The sequence below is a fragment of the Podarcis liolepis genome, assembly GCF_965112155.1.
Source record: "Podarcis liolepis genome assembly, chromosome: 12".
NCBI lineage: Eukaryota > Metazoa > Chordata > Lepidosauria > Squamata > Lacertidae > Podarcis > Podarcis liolepis.
Window position 1 is genome coordinate 42,594,050 of NC_139563.1, and position 17,890 is coordinate 42,611,939.

The 17,890-nt window shown below is 37.2% G+C and overlaps 1 protein-coding gene across 28 annotated transcripts in view; it reads right to left on the bottom strand.

The window, feature by feature from the left end:
• SLC4A7 (solute carrier family 4 member 7) overlaps positions 1-17,890 on the bottom strand; it is a 71,246-nt gene that overhangs the window by 11,435 nt on the left and 41,921 nt on the right. For 18 of the 28 annotated variants that reach the window (XM_083467796.1, XM_083467812.1, XM_083467793.1 and 15 more), the window contains 14 exons: positions 17,574-17,689; positions 15,815-15,972; positions 15,367-15,454; positions 14,522-14,668; positions 13,689-13,786; positions 11,601-11,775; positions 8,321-8,454; positions 7,509-7,754; positions 6,898-7,003; positions 5,346-5,507; positions 3,933-4,046; positions 2,079-2,240; positions 1,307-1,558; positions 646-714 (listed from right to left, as the gene is read on the bottom strand). In XM_083467796.1, coding sequence (XP_083323922.1) covers positions 646-714; positions 1,307-1,558; positions 2,079-2,240; positions 3,933-4,046; positions 5,346-5,507; positions 6,898-7,003; positions 7,509-7,754; positions 8,321-8,454; positions 11,601-11,775; positions 13,689-13,786; positions 14,522-14,668; positions 15,367-15,454; positions 15,815-15,972; positions 17,574-17,689 — 2,027 coding nt within the window. Of the gene's footprint in view, positions 1-645; positions 715-1,306; positions 1,559-2,078; positions 2,241-3,932; positions 4,047-5,345; positions 5,508-6,897; positions 7,004-7,508; positions 7,755-8,320; positions 8,455-11,600; positions 11,776-13,688; positions 13,787-14,521; positions 14,669-15,366; positions 15,455-15,814; positions 15,973-16,488; positions 16,549-17,573; positions 17,690-17,890 lie in introns of all 28 variants that reach the window. The other 10 variants (XM_083467807.1, XM_083467791.1, XM_083467797.1 and 7 more) reach the window with 1 other exon arrangement.

A 17,890-nucleotide genomic window follows, 5' to 3' on the forward strand; every position in this document is an offset into this window, starting at 1 on the left:
CAATGGACTAAAGTTAGTCAATGGATCATTCTGAGTATGATTTAGCCAGAACCATCCCATGAAAATTTCTAAACAAGGAGCGCCTAACCTGTGGCTTTCCATACGTTACTAGACTATGTATCACATTATCCCTGACTACTGGTCATGCAGGCTGGTGGGATGATGGGAGCTGAACAACATCTAGAAGGCACCCCTGTTCTAAACTAATTAGTCATTAATATTGTTAAAATCTAAGTGGTTGTGAGCAGTACTCAAGAGACTGGTTCAGGAGAGGAGTACAAACATGACTCCAAGTCAAAGAAAGAGATGTAAAGAACGCTTCCTCCTCAGTTTTAAGCTGCATTAAGCCAATGCCTTTCGCACCCTGCTAAAGCCACCTTCTGATGCTTTGTGGGAACAGGCAAATAAGCATAAGAAAAATAGTGTCCTCGTTCCCTGCAATCCTCAGTCTGCCCGCAGAGTTGCCATCGCACCCAGTTTCCACCAATTGTTGCCTCCTACTGCAAAACTCCTTGTTCCAATACCATGCTATGAGCACCCCCCACAACTCTTAGGGGCGACTTTGGGGGGGCTAGGGAGAAATGCCAAGCTATAGTATCTATTTTTCACCTTTCCCCCTCAGATACTGATTAAAATAGAACTTGCCTGGATGCCTTTTAGTGAGGATGCTCCCATGTAAAGAAAAACACCATATAAAACGGGCATTGGAATAAACTGTGGGGAAAAGATCAGCAAGTTCATTAACAGATCAGTGAATGCATTTGCTGCCATCGTTTTGCTAACAGTTATTATTTATCAAAGTCACAGGCTTGAGCACTGCATCCAATTAGGGAAAATGCATGATTCAACAACAATTAACTGAATGTGTGTTTAAAAGAAAACTTAGGGCTCGTCCACACATTTGCTTGTCCTGTGCCAGTAATGCACGGGTCCGAGTGATTTTCCGCTTTCTAGGTTTTCTAGGCACAGCTCCAAGTGTTTTTTCATTTGTCCTGCCGGTTTCCCCGCAGAAAAACCAATTGATGTCTGTTCTGATTCAGTGCAAACAGTAGGTTTTCTCAGGACAAAGCGTCAGAACAAGTGGACAAGCCATTAAAACCCATCTGAACTCAGAATAATGAACTTAACACAATATAAAAAACATACTATAGGTATACTTTTCATGTTTAACACATGATTTTCTACTGAGATTGTTTGGATTTGGTGAGAGGCATGTTCATATCATTAAAGCCACTGGGACTTTTAATACTGTTTTACTAGCATGTTCAGCCTACATAATGTTACAAAATAAACTTTTTTTTCTTACCTTTAATACAGATGTCATAAATACAGACAGCCCCATCAACACAAAGATCATTAATCCTGTGACTCTCTGCTCACGAATTCCTAGGAACTTTGGCTGCTCCCCAGGAGCAGAACACTCGGATTCTACTTTTAAACTGTTGACATGACTTATAGAAAGAACAGTTGCAGCCACAAACCAAGGCAAGCCCATAATTGAGCATATACCTAACATCATGCCAACCATGAGCAGATCGAGATGATATCCACCACCTTTCTGTGGAGTCAAACACAAACATGTTTCATAGCAAATAAGCACATATTCAGGCAACAATACTTTTAAAAAATTTTGACACAGACATCTGGAGTATTCCAATTGCTACATAATTCATAATGGAAAATATTTAGCATATAAAACCTAAACACACTGAATCCAGTGATCTATAGAAGAAAAATGTATGGTAACAAAACATATGTTTTTTCAAGTCAATATGGTATAAAAATAACCCAAAAGGTATGAAAATCAGAACATACTGCTGTGACTGAAGATCTTCAGAATAATTAATAAAAAATACACTTTACGGCTTTAAAAGAGTTTCACCCAGGATAAATGGTGCAATTTATATATAAAAAAATGGTCTGATTACAAATAGCTTTATCCTACTATCTGAATATAAGATTTTTGCCTCAGTCTTCAGCATTTTATAAACTTTTGCAAAGTATACAGAGGAAGTTACTATTTCAGAAACTAGGTTAACTTTTGTATTTATAGTGAGGAAACATAATCAAAATTTCACCTTGAGTTTATGTTCTTTCCTGTTTATGATAACTGCTGTAATTTGCTGGTCCATAAAAATAAGAATGGTGCAGAGTAAAGCAGGAACTGCAGCTATTACAAGTGTCCACCAAGGATTAGGTCCTAGCGGATCTATGAGCCATCCCCGATCATTTCGTGTGGGCTTGGGGGGGAAAACAGAGGTAACAAAAGGACTAAGTACTTCTTCCTTATTTATTAGACAAGTATGTTAATTCCAAAATTGGTATGCATACTATTTGCTAACATTTCCCAAAAATTCAAAATTTAAAAGATTAGTTAGAATAATTTGTAAAACAAGTAGTACTGTGTAACATTTGAGTTTTAATTACCGTATTTTTCGCTCTATAACACGCTCCCAACCATAACACGCACGTAGTTTTTAGAGTAGGAAAACAAGAAAAAAATATTCTAAATGAAACAGTGGATGTATGATTTTTGTGGTTCATGCTGTGGCCACAGACATGTGATCTGATGGTGAATTTGAGGTGACCCAGTGCAAAAATCCTGAGGATCCGTGTGGATCCGTGCTTTGTAACCACGTTTTAAGTGGGGAGGGAAGGAAAAGCACTCAAGGGACAAGGAGCAGCGTGGGGTGTGTGGAGAAGGAGCTTTTCGGGGAGCTGAGCGGGGAGGAGGGAGGGAAAGAGCACTGTTGCTTTAAAGTTACAGATAGGTAGCCGTGTTGGTCTGCCATAGTCAAAATAAATAAAAAATTCCTTCCTTCCTGTAGCACCTTAAAGACCAACTAAGTTAGTTCTTGGTATAAGCTTTCGTGTGCATGCACACTTCTTCAGATACCATATCTGAAGAAGTGTGCATGCACACGAAAGCTTATACCAAGAACTAACTTAGTTGGTCTTTAAGGTGCTACAGGAAGGAAGGATTTTTTTATTTATGTTGCTTTAAAGGTATACTTAAGGTATTTGCCCTGTGCCTGGGTTTTTTTCCATTTAACAGTTTGCAGCCTTTTCCTTCCGCTCCTTGTTTTGAGGCAGAATAAATTTGAGCAAGTGAGGAGGACTTGGATTGCAGGGGATTCGCCATTAGCTGTGTAAAAGCGCTCCTCCTTGCAGCCTGAGTGATAAGCAGCCACCAGCAGCAATAGAATGGAGCACAAAAAAGAGATAGGGGCACTAGGACCCAGACAATGCTCAAATCTATCCTGCCTGAAAACAAGCTGCTCCGTCCCAGCGGATCAGGACCTTTCTGCTTCAGCAGCCACATAATGTCCTTGTATTCAGGATAACAAACTATCAAAGTTTAGTAACAGTTCAATCCTGTGCATGTTTACTCTAACACAAAAACGCACAGGACTGTGCTGTAACAAAGCGGGAGTAGGACCGTTTTGCATGAAGTCACACTACTGGGATGTAGAATACCAAAAAAGTGTGTGAGCTAATGAGCATTTACTCAAGATGAGAGCCTTACTGCACTCAATGAGACCTGTTCCCCAAATTAACAAAATGAGAACTAAAGATAAAAATACAAAAACACAAAACTGATTACTATAGCACTAATCATTGTGCATATCTAAGCACAGTGGAAGAAAATCAAATTTCAAGTGCATGAGCCTAAAACCTAAATCAAATCTGTCAATTCCAGTTCTGTCACAATATATGCTTCATTCAATCTAGCTTCTAAACAGTGCTAGTATAATAGGTTGACCTCTCATTAAAAAACTATCATAAATAGAGTTGATTCCTAGTGAAATGTTAGCCTTTTTGGCAGCAGTATTTACAGAATTCCATTTCAGTTGCATTATTATTATTATTATTATTATTATTATTATTATTATTATTATTACTACTACTACTACTACTACTACTTTACTTACTTCAAATTTTTCAGGCACATGAAGTTTAGGAGAAGGAACTCCAACAAGATAATCAATGAGAACCATGATCACTATTGTCAAAAATACAGCAAAATCACTTATTGTAGACCGCACCTAAAAAGGAAGAATATACTGCTTTTTAAAAAAAAAAAAACTTGCAAATTAATTATATTTGCCACAGTGACAGGGATTGTCAAATAATTAATCATTCGGAAATAGTTTAATACAAATTATTGAGATGTATACTTACTGAAACCTAGCAGCATATAGACTTACTCTAAAAGTTGAAAGTAAGTTAAATGGGAATCTCATTATCTTCAAGAAGAGATTTCTTCTGGGTGAACAATCAGATTTATGATGTTCCAGGACCAAAATTTAAAACCTTAAATCAACATTTTCCTAATCTTAGTCTCCTTGCAATTAATTCTGTGTTGTTGCAAAAAAATAACACCTCAGATATCTATTATTTACAGAAACAAAATATCCAGTTAGATCATTTAAAACCTCCTTTCATCTAACAATTTCAATCTGATTTCTGCAGAAATGAGCAATATATAATAAAGCATACTCAGCCTCTCCAATTTCAAAAGGACATACATATGCAGCAAAAGGAATAACGTGAAATCTTCCTTGTATCAGCACAGAAGATAAAACACTGAACCACTTTATTGTTGATGCATGCCTATATTTAGGAACAGTTAACACTAAGTAGGGTGGGACTTTTACATTTTTTGGATGCCTTTGCTGCTATTTATTCTAAGATAATGTGCTTAAGATAGCACCACGATTGTGGTTTTCTCTGATCAGGATTATTTTAGCATTTGAGTGCTCACCCAAAACACAATTAATAAAAAAAAATCCTATTTGTATCTAATTTAACTGCACTGGGTGTGTGGCTGTGCCACAAAGCCAAAAAGTTGCTTTGCCTCTTATGTTTGTATCACTGATCAATCTTTTAATAATTACCAATTTAAATGGTACTGCCGTTTTGTATTGCATATTACAAATGCAAAGCTTGGCTAAGAGCTGGTGATAGTGTTGAAACTGTAGGGTTTTTTACTCAACTAGAACAATTAACTATGGGTTGAAATAGCTTTAACCAATGATAAGTATGGTTAATTCAACTCCTCTCCAAAGCAAAACTTTGGAACAATTAAAGAACACTGCATCCTCATCAGTCCTTACAATAGTTGCTGCCACAAGCTTGTCCCATATCACACATTTACATGGGTGATCCTGAACTTTTCAGTTCTATACATATTGGGGGATACTTACTCAAATGGGTTAGTTTCTCATCTAACATGCACAAATGAGCCATTAAGTTGTATAGCTGATTAAACCCAGAACCTGTGTCATCTTTGGACTTGCATGCACCAGAAAACCCTCAAAATGAATAAATGCTACCACAGTTACCTTAGTGGGGAAATAGCGTTTGGTCTTGAACTGCTTGAGGAAAGAGGAAAGAAAAAACGTTGTAAAGAACAGTATGACGGACCAAAAAAGAACATCTGGGAAATATGGGCCATGGTGGCCGCAGGCTGATCCAACAAACACGCCGTGAAGTTCTGTACATTGCTGTAAATCAAGCCATGCAGAAATGCAAATTAGATGTAGAACTGTTCGCATTGCAATTAAACTTGCACCTGTCCTCTTTAAATGTATAGAGGAATCAGCAGATCCAAACTCTGAGTGAATACAGACAATTAGGCATCACCTGGCCTAATGGCAGTGCCAGCCCTGGCAAGCAAGAGGATCTGATCCTGTGCAGTGCCATTTTGCAAGTGGCTTTCCTGCAGGAGCCATAGTGTTGAGCCTACCTTCTTCCAGGAAGAGGCAAGCTACCTTATTAGGTGCATCCTGGCCTTTTCTTGCTATTTTTCCACCCTGCCTGCCTCTCCTTGCTGCCTGATGCCCTGCCCTCTGACAACCTGGGCCATCCAAGCTGATTCAAAGCAATCTGTGACTGTTTATATCCAACTCATCCAAGATCCATGGTCCTCCAAATATGTCTCCAATTTGGCTTGAGACTCAGCTGAATCCAACGTACAACCCAAATATCAAGTGTTATGGCTTTATCATGTCTACAAAGCAATAAACTGGACTGTATTTGAACAAAAAACTCAACTTAAAGCACCTTTATGTTTCAAAAATGGGGAACTGTCAGGAACATTTTCATTTTATATACTCTACATATTTTTGCATTATGTAAGAAACTAGATTGAGGCTGCTGCAAAGAGCAAGCTAGCTAACTGGATTCAACAAAATATCATCCATGATTAATTTTCAGCTCAAAGATTTTATAACAGATGAAGCAACCTGCTTTTCACTAAACAGCTAATGATATAATGTTCCTTTTCCCGTCTTGTCATCTATAACCTCCTTTATACTTATAAAAACACATACAAGGGGAGCCAATGGATTCTTTAAGAGTTTTAAAAAATAGTTTTAAGTAGTGAAAAATCATGATACATGATGAGAGACCCCAAATTTATTTCCATTATTTATTTCTATAATATTTTCCTTCTCTGCCTGGAACTTCTATGCATGGCAAGATCAAAAGCAGGTCTCAGACACATGGAAACCTACCACTCCAGACTTTTCACTGGCAATTTCTGAAGCTGGAAGATACTATATTTCTGAAATATACAAAACTATCCTTGCCCCAAAACAGGAAAACAAACTGAGAAGCAGCAGAGGGAATCATTCCCTTGGAATCATACACCAATTATCGTCCTAAGTCCTACCTACTGTTCCATCAATGATTAATTATTTGTTGGACATCTGCTTAAGTGGGGAAAGAGTTTAACTGATTAATTGTTCAAAAGCCAGACAGTTCAGAATCTAAATTGGCAGCCCTGATCTCAAGTCAGTACAACAATATAGAGAGTGAAGGATTAGGACTCATGTGTGCCAAGTTATTTCAGACTATTTAGACTAGTTCAACAGCACCTCTCAAGATACTCACTTTAACTGTGAGGTTAGACCATGGTATAGTATCCACAGATTTGTTGGCTGTCATCCACTGCGCTACTGTTTCATTGGTGGGGTCTGGAGGCTCTGCACACACACATCTGACAAGTTTAAAATTTCAGTATTTCAATCAGTGTGTTTCATCTTGCTGCTATAAACATTTACAATATCTAGCCTGACATTATTAAACCAGGAAAAAATGATAATTAAATGAAAATTTATCATCTAATGATGTGAATGCTTGAAAAGTATGAAATACAGAATAGCAAATTGGTTTAACAAAGTAGCCTAAGATTGATCCAGAAAATATCATTTTCTTTTCAATGGTTAAAATATTAAAAGGCAGCCAAAGAGAACGAAAAGGGAACCGGTCTGGATGCTAAAGAATGGCAAGAAATTTTATTTCTTATCCTAAGAAATAAAATGCTTTTTGATCCTCAGAACCGATGGAAAGTGAGGGAGAATATGGGCATGGAAAACTTCATTGTTTCCATGTTCTTCTGTATACAATAGAATATCAGGAAATAACTCATGTCAAATAGGCAGATGAACTACCAGTTTAATCTAGTACAGCACAGTGTATTTTATTAAGAAAGCCAAACTTACGAATACAATGTCAATTTATTCAGGTCATTGTGCCTGTTGAATTCGTAACTTTCTCCCAATTGAAAAAGCTTTTCCAGTGCTTCATATATGAATATTATGCAAATAAGAGCAGCAAAAGCCTCCTCGGTAAATCGAGTGATGTAACACACAAGGCTGCTTGCATCAGTTGCCACTAACAATATGCATAAAAATGCTGTCCACAGACCAATGCTGGTTCGTAGCGAGAGATAAGAAAGTCCATAGTCCCTGTTGAAAGAAGAAATATGGATTCAGTAAAACTAAATATAATGAAACATGAGACACAATTTGACAATATTCTGGGTTTCAATCTGTCTCCATCTATTAATGCTTATGCCATAATGAATGTGTTAGTCTTTAAGGTGGTGCAAGACTCTCTTGTTTTTACTATTTCAGTATTATTTGCTCTATTTGTGCTATCATGGTTTTTTAATTATAATTTTGTGTGCTCTTTTAAAGTGTATTCTTGTACCTTGAGGTTTTGGTGATAAAATGTCATTCATTTATAACTTCGTGTCTAAAGAATCAAAATTGTAATTAGTGAGAAGGCTTTAGCATCTGATTCCAGAAAGGTCATTCTATCTGCCTTTAGTGTCAACTTCAGATTCCTCTGATGCGGCAACACTGAACATAGCATAATGGTTTCTGGCTACCATTCAGATATCTAATTTCAGAAGTAAACATTGCTAGGTGTGCTTATACATACTTTCACCTTCAAGCTTCAAACATATAAAAATAATCTTTCAAGAAAAAAATGCAATGCACCTATATCTTGTGAATAAAAGTTCACTTACTTGCAGAATTTAAATAATATTTTCTCAAATACTAGGACAGGTCCAGTGCTCCCCAATATTGTCAGAGGTTGCCCAGCAAATAGTGAATAGGCAATCCCAGTTAATGATGCTCCAAATAAAGATTCTATTGCACTCTGAGGGGAGGAAAGAAACATGTGATTCCCAGAACATAAGATTCAACAATTCAGCTGTATGCACATTGATTTATAAACAGCAGCAAGAACGATGAAAGCATTATAACCATTATCAGCTGTAATACAGTTTTAAACTAGAAATGTCACTTAGCAGTATCATGGCCAGAATTCGAGGTGCTTAAAAGTAGTAAAACTATCCAAAAACAAGGGGAATAAGTTACTCATTTGGCATGCTAAGGAAGAAAGGCACATGTCAACAAATATAGCACACAAATTCGGGAGGAAAAGGATAAATAAAGGGTCTTCTCCTGTATAAAGAATGTTGCAACAAACCTGTACCCAAATTGAATACGATGTGCTCTACTATATTCGAACTCTCATGACACAACAATGAATGAATGCAACTCAGCAATGATGATTAAACATAAATGGGGGGGAAACATGGGCACAAAAAATAAATGGAGAAGAAAGTCATCATCCCACCTGGTAATGCATTTTCTCAATTACAACATACTGTAATTGTCTGGCTATACAAGTTTTCCAATACGGCACCCTTTGTGATGTTACCCATTTACAGGAAATGACAAGATTAATTTTGGTACTTTAAAACAAACTAATCTAAAAATGTATGGGGGAGGCAACACTATTTTTCCTTTACGTAATTAATTGCAAGATGTTCAAAACTATTTAAGGTAATTATGGGGCAAACACAATACACTGGCCCTAGGCCTTTTGTGGCTAATGGCAGTAGCAGCAAATGAGGAGGGTTTCCTTAGCATTGATGGCAACCCAGTCAGATGGGCAGGGTACAAATAATAAAATAATAACGACAATTGTTGTTGTTGTTTATTTGTTTGTTTTAGAGCACTTTGTGCCCCCGCGGACCACACACATTGGCTGGCAGCAGCAGGAGTGGACCGTCCCTCTTGCTCTCCCAGGTTTCCAACTCCATGAGACACTGCCAATTACCAAGATGGGGAGGGGCAAGGTGCAGAGAGCTCCGCATGGTGCAATGAGTGGTGGAGAATCAGATTATCTCCACTGCCACCTGCTGCATCACAGAGTTCCCCCAACCCCTCCCAGTAAGCAACAGTGCCCCGTGGTGTTGGGAACATGGGAGACCAACAGGAGCCCACCAACGCTGCTGCATCAGCCACTGTTAGCTAACCCCAATCTCTCCTAAACATGCTCACTTTAAACATCTGAAGGGGGCTAAAGAGTGCACTAAAAGCCATTAACGTTAAGAGAACCTAAAACTCAACAGGAGAGATACGCCAAAATAGCTCAAAACTGAACCATCTGAAAGTGATATATGGAATGGTATCTTGAATAAATGTAAGGTAACTGAGAACATTTTTGCTATGAATGAGTTATAGAAGAAAATTAAAAAGCAGGCCCACAACCAGCAAAGTTCATTGTTTACCACTTAATGTAGCACAAGATCAATCTAATCCTTCAGATGTTAACCATAACCTAGTCTTGGGTTGATCAATGCATTAACCTTGGTTTCTCTAGGCAGGATGGCAACAGCGGGAGCACTGTGGAAGTGACAGCCTCTGGAGATGTGGGGAAGTGGTGTGAACACAAGTGTGTACCTTACAAGTCAGTTACTGTGCTTGAACACATGTGTGCAGTAGCTAATTTAATATATTCACTGATGCACACCAAGCAACTGAAGGCAGCAAACAATCCCAGACAGCTAAAAGAAAGAAGGCATTTTTCAATTTACATGCAGGAGGTACATATTTTTTAAACCAGCTGCTTGAGAACATGCTTAACTAGTATTTCAGAGCCAATGCTATAAGCCTTTTCTAGCAGTTACTACACCTCATTATTCCATGTTACTAAAAGTGGATTGTCCACAAGCAAATACAGCAGGGAGCTTTTTGTTTTGTTTTGTTTTTGAAAGGGCCACAGTAATGTAGAAGAAATATATATAAATGTTCAAGTTATGTAAAAAAAACTAAGTCAAGTCTAACAAAGGGGAAGCATTAGTACTGTATGAAAATGTGAATACCTGTTATGGAAAGCAATACCAACATTTTCAATACATATAAAAACAAATTTCAAAATTACAGACATTTATACTGTGAAGGCAGATTTACAATGAAATATTTACGTGAAAACAGTTTTTAAGTGTTCCATTCATTTTAACCTCCATTAGATCAGCTGTTATAATGGCCTATACATTCTAAATCATCATCAGTAAAAACAGGATGGTTAAGGTCACAAAAAATTCAATGCCAAAAACAATTAAGAATTTAGTTAATTTGTACAACTGCAAATAAAGTGGGGCAGTTGTTTTCAAGAAGACCAAACATTTTACACACATATATATGTATTTAAACATCAACAAATTCTTATAGAGGAAAGCAGCTTCAGGAGTGATGATTGGAGTAGAGAAGGGCTGATGAAAGGTGTTTCACCCTTTCCCTTTACATTACTTTTCCACTGCAACCCCATAGTGCCCCACCTGCCCCCACCAGGCAGGGAAATGCATCTGGGACCCAGGGGGGAGAAAGTGGCCAAGTTGGTTGGGCATAGTTGCAGCAAAGAGTGGTGGACAGAGATAAGGTTAAGCACCTTTTCACCACTTTTCTGCTCCAAACAATTCCTCCCTGAAACAGTTTTCTCTAACAAAAGTGCCCATCTAGATTTTATCCCACACGTGTGCGACATTTAGGATAGCTCAGAGTACTTAGTTCTACATTTCTCTTTCCAAAACCTTTTTTTAAAAAGGCATTCTTTTTATAGGTCTACTACCCAATAAAACAACCAAGCTATCCGAAACATCAGCCTTGAGCAGAAAATCAAGGTGGGTCCAAAGTCGGGTGATCCAATAGACTTTCCACAGCCACTTTAAGGCCTCTTTAAAATAAAGACAATGCAAGCCGTTTTCCAATCCATGAAACTATTCATCAAGACAGAGTAATTTTTACCTTAACTGTGCGTCTTCTCCTGTTCATACACACATTTTTATCCATGTTTTCCAGTTAATATTTGAGGAACATTTAATAGGGGGCAAGGCTAATCAAATGCTGTGGCTAAAGGTCTTCAAATAAAGGTAGGAATAAAGGAGACAAATGAACACAGTCACTTGCCTCTGAAAATCTAAACGCCTGGCTACTACCATTCTTTGTACTCACTATTCTGCCTTCTGTAGCTTCTCCAAGGAGCCCTCCAAAAGTGATTACAGGAGACATACAGGCACAGTATAGGAAAAGAATCGAGGCCAGGCACTGCAGACTTAATGCATCCTTGAAGTCACTCAAGAAAAAAGGTGCTTTCCTTTTGATGTCAAGTATCAAACCACCAAAAAGCCTAAATAGGTGAGATGAAACTCGTCAAACTGTACACTAAAGGACTCCAGAACGCTTAAAACTATGGGATACACAAGACTGACAGTGCAGATTTTTTTAGCAAAAGTAGCCTTATTTCATATATTCCAAACCTACTGACAATTACAAACTGCAAATGTACCATTTTAATCTACTCATTTTCAGTACCTAAAGTAAACTTAGTTGATATTCTGTTTTTAATGCTGGCAGATAATTTGTGTATAATGGGCTAGACATTGAAAAAAGCTTGGAAAATGTTCAGTATCCCTACCTGAATGTAACATTGATCAAGATATTTTACATCTAACTTCTGCTGAAAATCTGTAGGACTTCTGTTTCCCTGCATTTGCTCTTATGGACCAGCTACCCCTCTTAATTTTTTTTAGCAAAAATATTTTTACATAATTTGATGCAGCCCACAGCTTTGTGGATATTTTAAAACTCCATGTGCATGGTCTGTAATTCCCACAAAAGTGGTCATTAATGCTCTTGTTAACAGATGGGAGTAGATGCAACAGAACAAAATATTTCAGATTTGTGTTAGTCTCAGTTCAAAGTGTTTTGCATTTATTCCTTAAAGGATTTACAAATTGTCCTAGCAGTGCTATGAAAATGATCAAGGCAGCTTACAATAATATTAAGAAATGCAAAAATATACAGAAGACAGTAATATCAGAAGTGTGCATACACTGCACTAAAGAACTCAAAATTCTGCACTTCAGGTTTTCCCCCATACATCTTTAAAACCATCAGTTGGCCCTTGGAAATAACTCTCAGTCTCATCTCTGAATTGTGACATTTTACCATGCAGGACACATTCACTTTTCAGCCTCTCTTTGAAATGTTAAAGATCCAAAACTTATTTTTAATGAAAAACTGAATGTTCTCAGGGTGACAAATTCTGCTGCCAGTACCATGTTCTGTGCTTATACCCAGGTTGCACTCAATTGTGGAATATATACAGCTCTGGGCAACTAAATAAATGGCAGGGGTTCTATACTGCAGCAGAAACTATCAAGAGAAATCTCAAAATATATAAGGAAAATGGAAATGAGCGTCAAACATTTGATAGCACTGGTATACCGGATTCAAAATATATTGGGAATAATTAACTTGGTCGCAGAAAAATATTCTTAGAAAGAAAGCCATTTGAATCTCCATTAATATAACTATTACACAAGAAATGTGTCTATGTACATTTTTATACTCACAGAGTGTAATTAAATTAAAAAATAAAAGTACAGTATGCTATCATTTTTGTGCATTTCAATAATGTTCCTCAAAAAAGTTATTCAAATTGTTTAAGATGAACAACTTTTGTGAAAAGCCATCTAAACGCCTTAAATCTTTCATTTTTCATAGCCATTAACTATATTTGATAAAGCTTACTGATTTGTAAATCTGTAGTCAGATACATATTCAACAGTTGTTTTTTAGCGAAGAGAAGTTTCAAATTGGCAAAGAGAATTTTCTTTGAAAATGGCTTCTTCTATCTCAGAAAGTTTTTCCTTTCTGTGAATTCTGCCAAGAGGGACGATAGGGGACATCACTAATGTTTCCATGTCCAGGAAATCACTGTGGTTTTTCTTTACAAAATGTTTTGACTATCTAGCCCACTATATACAACTTTTGGTTTTAAACCATATCTATGGCAAACATAAGACTTTGAGCACTGTTTCAGTTTGAAAATAAATTTGGGTAAGGCATCGACACATTCTCTATTCTTCCCCGAAGCATACTGAAGTATACTGCCATAGTATTAAGTGCCTAAAACAGGCCAACGTATTAGGTGGAAACTAAACATTGTGAAATGTATATTCTGCAAGTCTCTAAAGCAGTAAGGATTTAGATTTCTACTTCTTTAATATTGCTAGAATTTAAGCAAACACCACACACCTTCCAGTCCTCTGTAGTTCAGGTCCAGCATGGCCTTCTTCAAGAGACTCTCCAGGAGAAGCAGCTCCATTTGGAAATTTAGGTATCTTCCGTTTTTCCTGTATCAAGGAAATGCATGAAAAGATTGCATTAAGGTCAGACCACAATAGCAAGCACAATTTCAAGCTCTCTCCCTCGCACCTAAGGAAAGGCCTACACATTGAGCATGTGATGCTATTTTCCTGCCAAACTCAAAAAGTATTTTTCAAAAAGCAGCGTTAATTATTCACTGAGAAATTATTCTGCAACACTTAACATGGCTCTGAGAGAAAAATCTTTTGATTATTAAAAACTTTAGCTATCATTAACTATGCAAGGAGATAAGTTCACAAGAGGAAAAAACCAAACTTTTTCCTTCATTCTAAGTAATGATGATTTTTGCATCAGAACAGCTGATTAGCATGGCATTATCTAGGGAGAAATTCTGTACACAGAAACCATTTAGTTTTTTAAAAAATACTATTTGCAGAATTCGTTTCATCAAAGCAACTAGACACATTCAATTCACTGTTTTATCCATCCTGTATCATGAGCTCAGGGTAATCAAACACACTTTGCAGCGTTCAGATACTGAACATAGCCTGTTTTCCTTCAAAGTTAGGAGCCAACATTTAGCCACCTCTCTCAAAAGGGTTAGCAGTTCCGTGAAGTGGTTTTCAGTTTCAACCAGCACTTTTTCATTCTGTGTGTACCTCATGCAGTTTTGACATTTTTTTAGCTGCTTGCATATCCCACCTATGTCCTGTCACACCACTACACTCTTTTAAGGTGCCCTTCACTAGAAAAGTTCTTACCTGAGAAGGAACACTTTTGGGTGGCTCAATTCGAATAGATGGATCCCACTCTCCTGGAGGCAGAACTGTTACTTGATCTAAAAATTCATCGATTCCAGAGAGCAGATCATTTCGGTCTTTAGCTTTATAAGCAACATCATGGAAAACCTTTATAAAATATATACACACTTATATTTGATTTCCTGACATGGTGAAACTCTTCTCTAAGAGGCTGGAAAGGCATCACAGTTATTATTTTAAAAGGCTCAAATAAATAACTTGCTTCTATACTCAATTCTACATGCAAATATATCTATGATCAGCATTCAAATGCATGCTCAAGACACAAGTTATGTGTGTGCGCTTATGTACACATACACCTGTTTGCATGGACAATGACATTTCAAGCCTATAATATTGATATTTAAACATAGCAAACATCTCTCAAAGTTTCAGAGTAGCAAGGAAAGGAAAGTTCACAAGGACTATAGTCCTATACACACTTACATGGAAATATGTCCTATTGTAGCTGACATGCATAGGATTGTACCACGCAAGGAGGAAGGAACAGTGAAAAATCTAAGAGCATTACTATGAGATGTATATAGCTGTCAGATTTCACAAAAGTGGTGCTTTCATTTAGTAATTATTTCACACACACAGCTTTAGGAATTTATCAAAAATGCAACATGACACATTTCACTGCAGCATTCATAAATTCATGCTTATGGTAAACATACTCGTTCCATAGCTATTTCCTTCAATCACCATATAATCATTAGCCATGCCAAGTTCTACTTGAATGAAGATCTCATTCAGATTTTTAAGTGAATACTTTGAACAGATACAGGATGCCTAGTACTCACGTCATCTGTCATAAGTGTTGCTATTGATCGACCAATCTCATGGTATTGGGGCGCTTTGCCTGCTGGACCCAGCAAAAGAAAAAGGAATCTGTGGAAGAATGAAACAGACTACAAGAAATCAGAACTACGATAAGCTGAATTTTTTAGCATCAGTGATCAGTGAAGATATGTCAGGTGCTGTGAGAAAGCATAAATATGGAACTGGAAGACTGCCCAGTGTCTACCTCAGTTAGTGGCAGCAGATTACCATTTCCATTTATTTTTTAAAAATGAAATAAAATGTACCTACAATATTTCACACCAATGCACAAAGTAAAAAACAACAACAAGGAGGTGGCAGCAAAGGAAGTATTTCTCAGTTAAGAATTTCTGCCTGAAAAGCTTAGAGTCAAAACCGTATTATACAAATACAAAATTCCAGCTTTATTATATGTAAGATTTTCCTTACCGGGTAGGAACAGGAACTTCTGTAAGGCCTGAGAGAAGTACAGCGGGGGCCAGCCTCACAAAAGCAATAATTGGTCTCTCCAAAAAATCCACTTCTCCCACCAACACATTTGATGCCTCTGCACCTATGGGAATCTTCCTCATAAAATTCATATCTACCTATTTACAAGGATTAAAAATAGCTACTTAGTTTACAGTTGATTAATGCTAAGTGTTTCTAAAACTAGGATTAATGGTATGTGACTCTGTTGTGTACAGAACACTATGGTGTTGCTACAGGAACAAATGTGTGTCAGAAGAAGCTTCAGAAATACATTTATAATCTGCACACATTGTTGCATATTTTAGTATAAATATTTAAACACAACTACTTTTTTAAAAAACAGTTTTTATTATTGGTATCTACAAATAGCACTAAAAAGTCACTGCAGTTATATACAAAGTTCTTTCATTTTATAAAATCAGCCTGAGGGGGAAAACTAGTTTTGAAGAAGTATCTATTGATATATATATAAGGTTTATTAATAAATTAATTATGCAAACTGTGTATATAATTACAGAAGAATACCACCATATTGTACAGCACATGAACTATTGGTTCACATACAGACAGATACACAAAGATCACTGAAACTAAGACACCAGTTACACAGCTATCTAGGAAATAAAACTTACAGCTGGCCTCTTGAGTCCCACACCAAGTGTGCCACAACTACAGTGCCAGGAGGCAGACTCCTGCCCAACAGGAGACAAGGCAGGTGCAGAGAAGAATAGGCCAAGTAAAAACATAAAAACTGTGATAGAGGAGCAGGAATAGTGGCATCTGCCATGATTAACTAAAACGTAAGTTAACTTCGTTTACATTTAATTCACAAGATGCACATTCACAGACAACTTTTAAATTAGTAATTACATTGCTCAACTGAATTATATAAAACAAACGGATGCAATCTTGTCCCTCTGCAGGTTTAAATACAGAAAACTAGGAGGAGGAATAGAGCCTTAAATGCTTCAAGCAAACAGAAATGTAGGCTCATATATTGTTTCCAGGAAATAAAATATACACCGCATTAAAACCTCCACTGCAAGATAGCAGTCCTAAAGTGTCGATTTTAGCAGCACTGGCACATATCAGGCTTCCACTGCCGCAACTGGACTGTGACCAAGTAGGGTACAACCCTGCTACAAAAGGCATAAGGGAATAGTGGCTGGAAAACAAAATCATCCAGAAGGCTGCACGACTCTTGCTATCTCTAAGCACACCAAATGTAGCCAGAGATTTCCAGGAAAAGTTCTCTACCCTGTTTCTGCAGCTGGCCAATAATAAATGAGCTGGTGATGCAGAGGCCATGCCAATCCAGGAGCACTAGAAAGCGTGTGCAGGTATTAACTGGGTATTGGCATAAGATGCAGCTTGGAATAGGGGACATACTAGAAACCATGACTAAAACCATGGCCATCGTTTGTGGCTGTAGGAGATTTCCTTGGTCATTTATATAGGAAGTAATGTACAGATATCAGCTGCTAATCCTACAGTCCAGAAAATTATGGAAATATGTTCATAATTCTTAATTTCTTTCTAGGAGTCATTACAGATCTGTTGGAAAGCTGTCACAAGTAACTCCAAATAAGCAAACAAAAAAAATCACTTAGAATTTTTGCTTTTAACAATATACGAATAATGATCTTAAACCCAGAATAAATAAACAGCTTTACAATTCACAAAGCTCTCTTTCTACTCTCTAAATGACATAGTTTACCTTGCTGAAATCAACAGTGCTGTTTTCTCTACTTCCCCCTGTTCCACTGCTTTTAAGTTCTCCACTTTTTCCAATGTCCAAATTACCGGGTGCAGATTGTGGTGATGCAAGAAGTCCTACAAGCAGAATATACAGAGCCATTCAAAATTACATCAGTAGAAAACAGACTTAGTTACACAATGACAGTGGCAGCTTTCTAAAAGCGAATGTGGAAGTTAATAAACAAAAGGTGCATTAGTATCAAAAATGCCACACAAACAAGTTATTTTCTTCTGAAAAACAATGAACACTTGTTAAAAAGTTGAAATTAGATGTTG